The 4852-nt window shown below is 31.3% G+C and overlaps 1 protein-coding gene across 1 annotated transcript; it reads left to right on the forward strand.

Moving 5' to 3' along the window:
* The first annotated feature begins 531 nt into the window (after positions 1-531).
* LOC124960044 (olfactory receptor 5T3-like) lies at positions 532-1524 on the forward strand. Its single transcript, XM_047518571.1, has one exon. It carries the CDS (start codon positions 532-534, stop codon positions 1522-1524), a length of 993 nt encoding a protein of 330 aa, XP_047374527.1.
* The last annotated feature ends 3328 nt before the right edge of the window (positions 1525-4852 follow it).

Here is a 4852-nt window from a genome sequence, read left to right on the forward strand (position 1 = left end):
GTCATTACATTTTCTACTCATTTGAAAATTAAATAATGTTGACATCTCTTTTTCTCTCACTTCTGTTTGACTCAACCTTTGTTGTTTGGTTAGTTGTTTTCATGTAACAACTGTAAAATTAAGAAGTAGTTTTCTTGTACTTTATAGTACAGAAGACCAGTATGCAATTGTGTGTTTACCACTGTAATATTTTGAATTTTATATTAATTTGTCTTTATGAAATTTAGGATGACATAATATCAAAACAAGTGTAAGAAATTTAACAGAAAAAGAATGGAAGCAAAGTCAAGAAATTTTGGCTTAAGAAAATATTAGCATGCTAAATTCAGCCAACACATGGATTAAAATATTTTTCCTTTTATTTATACAGCAAAATGTATCCATTTGGGGTGAAATTTCTTAAACCTGTTTATCACGTTGCACTGAGGATATCATGACACCATTCTAAGAAACAAATATATGAATGAATATATAATTGAACGGATTCTATCAACACATTAAATTGCAGTTGGAAGCAATAAATAAACATAAATGGGAAGACTGTCTTCAGTTATGGATATACATAAAATTCAGTTGAAGAATGTGACAGAAGTCACCATGTTTGTGCTGATGGGCTTCACAGATGATTCTAACCTCCAAGTCTTCCTATTTTTAATATTTCTTGCCATCTACCTTTTTACTCTGATAGGAAATTTGGGGCTGGTCCTGTTGGTCATTGAGGATTCTAGGCTCCACAACCCCATGTACTACTTTCTGAGTGTTTTATCATTCTTGGATGCCTGCTATTCTACAGTTGTCACTCCAAAAATGTTGGTCAATTTTCTGGCAGAAAATAAATCCATTTCATTTCTTGGGTGTGCCACACAGATGCTTCTCTTCATTACTTTTGGAAGCACAGAATCCTTTCTCTTGGCAGCAATGGCTTATGATCGCTATGTGGCCATCTACAACCCACTTCTCTATTCAGTGAGCATGTCACCCAGGGTCTATGTGCCACTCATTGTGGCTTCCTATGTTGGTGGCATTTCACATGCTACCATACACACAGTGGCCACTTTCTGCCTGTCCTTCTGTGGGTCCAATGAAATCAGACATGTTTTCTGTGATATCCCTCCTCTCCTCGCTATTTCTTGTTCTGATACTCACACCAACCAGCTTCTCCTCTTCTACTTCGTGGGTTCTATTGAGATGATCACTATCCTGATTGTCCTGATTTCCTATGGCTTCATCCTGTTGGCCATTCTGAAGATGCATTCTGCTGAAGGGAGGAAGAAAGTGTTCTCTACCTGCAGCTCCCACCTGACTGGAGTGTCCATTTATCATGGGACCATCCTCTTCATGTATGTGAGACCGAGTTCCAGCTACGCCTTGGCTCATGATATGATAGTGTCAATCTTTTACACCATTGTGATTCCCATGCTGAATCCCATCATATACAGCTTGAGAAACAAAGATGTAAAAGAGGCAATGAAAAGACTGTTTGAGAAACACTATATTATTAATAAGTTACGTATGCAGTATTGAGTAAACCTAAAATCAATACTGGGCTCATTTTTCAATGGTCAGAAACTAGATAGAAAAATGTTCTGTTTTTAGTTAATAATGCAATGTAACCCAGAATATTTCTAATTAAAACATTAATCTGCTCTACAATACAGCATTTGTCAAATGTAAATTTTCTTAGCTTCATTTTTTATTTAAGTGAATTCACATTAAATATTCTTCCATAAATATATTTTTGTACTCATTGTGTAATGTGATTTTCACTTGCTGCAACATTACACTTTGTCTTCAGAATTAGGTGGGTTGATACATAGTCAATTTGTTTATCCTAAGTTTTCAACATTCATGGTGATGACACTTCCCATTCTGCAATTCCTGTGAAGGTCATCCCAAAGTTCATTCTTCCTTCTTTGTACCTTGACATACTAAAATCCATCCATGCTTATTGGCATGTCTTTTCCCTTATTTGGTTTACCATCAATTGTTGTTATTCCCTTATTAAAATCTTTCCTTGCCATTGCTCCATCACAGACATTGAATACAACTGTTTTGCAACTACTTTAAATATAATGCAAATATATTATAATATTTATTTAGTGTGTACTTATGTGCATGGGAAAAAAAGGGATAACTTAGAAAATAATCTCCAACTATATTGGTAGATATCTTATGTAAAACAGTAGGGTGATTCCTCAAAAAACTGAAAACAGAACTATATGATTAAGCAATCCCATTTATGGAAATATGTCTGAAGGAATTTGAATCAACCTGCTAGAGGCATGTCTGTGTTCCCACGTTGATTGCAGCATTATTCACAGTAATTAAGTATGGAATCTGAGAGTCCATCAGTGGATGAGCAGGTGAAGGATATGTGATTAAAACACACCAGAGAACATTATTAATCTTTAAAAAAAAATTTGTCATTTAGGACAACACAGATTAATTTAGAGGACATTATTCTAAATGAAATCAGTCAGGCCCAGTAAAGTAAATACTGCATAAACTCATACTAGAAGATTCCCAGATAGCACATTTTTGCAAGTTACTCACTAAAATTTTCCAATTCCATTAGATGTTTCTGAATAGAATGAATCAATATTTTGGGGTAGGATGTATTGAATATAAAATTATAAAACATCTTATGTTTTACTTAATTTTATCTCAAATATTAGCATTATATTGTCCTTTAGCACTTTAAATTGTTTTGGAAAAGCAAATGCTTGACTGTATTATTATTGAATGTAACATTATATGATTATATATATACTATAAATGCATGCATATCTGTGTTTTCTTCTCTCTCAAAAATCTGTGTTAAAAATGGAAATAATTGTTCTGAAGAAAAAATAATAAATATAATTTTTCTTTCAAAGTATTATATGTGTTTGTCTGTTGTTGATTATGGATTCATTGAAAGAACTACCAGATGACTACTATCTAAAAGCATAGAGTAGTTCATAAAGATCTGTAATTCAAAATGCTAATAAAAATAAGCACTATTTGCAGTTAGACATAAGCACTAGTATTAAAGAAAAATAATTAGCAAACAAATTAAAGTTAGAAGAAATAGAAAAAAATATTTCCTGCAGAGTCCTATGTTTAAGCAAGTAAATAGTCAAAGATTTGTCAGTATATGAATTCAAATTTTTAATCATTAGCCCATAATACTAATTGGGAGATAGATTTTACTGCAATTGTTTATTATACCACTAATTTTCATTGTTTTACATATTGAACTACAGGAAAGGTATATAAGTCTTGGGTACATATTATCAGTTGCAAATAATTTGCTATATAAATTTATAAACTCATAATGTACTTCAAGCTGCAGTTTCAATATATAGACGAGTTCTGTCAATAAGAGAGATGGACATTTGCATTGAAAATAGTGGTGGAAAGAGAAGAAAAATCACAATTCTCTGGGAAAGGTAAAGTCAGAATTCCCTAGAAGAAATGGAAGTATCAGAAGAAAGTATTTCCAGAGAACTTTGGAAAGAATAAAGGAAAATTACATAATGAATACTCAAATGAGTGTCAAGGGAAAATTTTGGCGAAGTCATAGGTATGTATTTGTGAATAAAACTTAAAACACTGAAAGTATTTCTTTAACTGAAATATTTTTAAGATCTCTAACTCTTTAACATGTATTGAATGCTTAAGTCTTTAATGAATTTTAAACAAAAAAGTGTTTAATTAAAAAAATATTTATTATATGGTTAGAATACTCCCCAAGTACATTTCTTTCTTCCCTTCAAAGTGCCATGAGAAGAGGTGACATGAAAGTTAGCCAAAAAGAGGTGGAAAAAGAAATAGTTTATGTAGGTGAGAGGAAAACAGACTGGAAAAATATAATAAAAAGAACTTTGATGGGCCTGATGAGATCAATTTATTTTAAGTGTAATTAGGTGTAATGAGAAGATCAACACCAATATGATCTTGCCATCTGCTCAACAACATACTTGGCATAAGGATTTGGGGTCTGAAAACATGTGTTATCACTCACTGTGATGATTAAAAGCCATGTGTGGAACAGAGAAACAAAATGTATCCCATTTGTTTACAATAAAATAAATTAAAAAAAAAAAGTTATGTTTGGTGTTAGAATTCTCTCAAAAGTGTCCCCCTCTTTCAAATAGCAATAATTTAAAAATTTCAAGTAGACAGAATAAGTTACAGCCAAGCAGATTAGTTTAATAGATGAAATAATAAGTGGTTAAAGCAACTTCCTTTAAATATGTCATTTTTTGTTCTTGAGTCTAAAATAAATATAACGTGAACTTTCATCAGATGTATTTTTTCTAAAATTCATAGTTTCACAAATCTAACAATAATCATAAATCATTGAGAAATATTTGTGTCCAAAGTCTTGAGCCCAATATTTCATTGATTGTCAATATGTAATATATTTACTTTGTAATTATTAATTTGTTTGAACACTATTTCATCAGGACTAAATTCAATGCATATTGCTATTATGGTTTTTATTTTGCTTACTCTTTATTGGTTTTGATTAGGAGATAAAGAAGCTTTAGGAATCGTGAGATATGTTGATAAACACTCTTGTAAATACACCAGATCAACATAGTCCCATTTACTACATTACAGCATTTTGTTTTGTTCTGGGTACATAAGGTAGTGAAAAAATGTGGTGCTAAGGAATTTCAATAAAATGTGTTTCAAAAGTATTGTTTCTTTATATGCAAAAGAGAATTATTTTTGATATGACTAAATCAACATGCACACATATTGAAAGAATAAGAATTAAAAAGAAAATGACTGATACTTGAAGATTTGCTTACAAAGATCAAAACTTATAATTAATGTAAATAAAGCTACTTCTATAAATTAA

Source organism: Sciurus carolinensis, chromosome 11, assembly GCF_902686445.1.
Source record: "Sciurus carolinensis chromosome 11, mSciCar1.2, whole genome shotgun sequence".
In the NCBI taxonomy this organism is placed as follows: domain Eukaryota; kingdom Metazoa; phylum Chordata; class Mammalia; order Rodentia; family Sciuridae; genus Sciurus; species Sciurus carolinensis.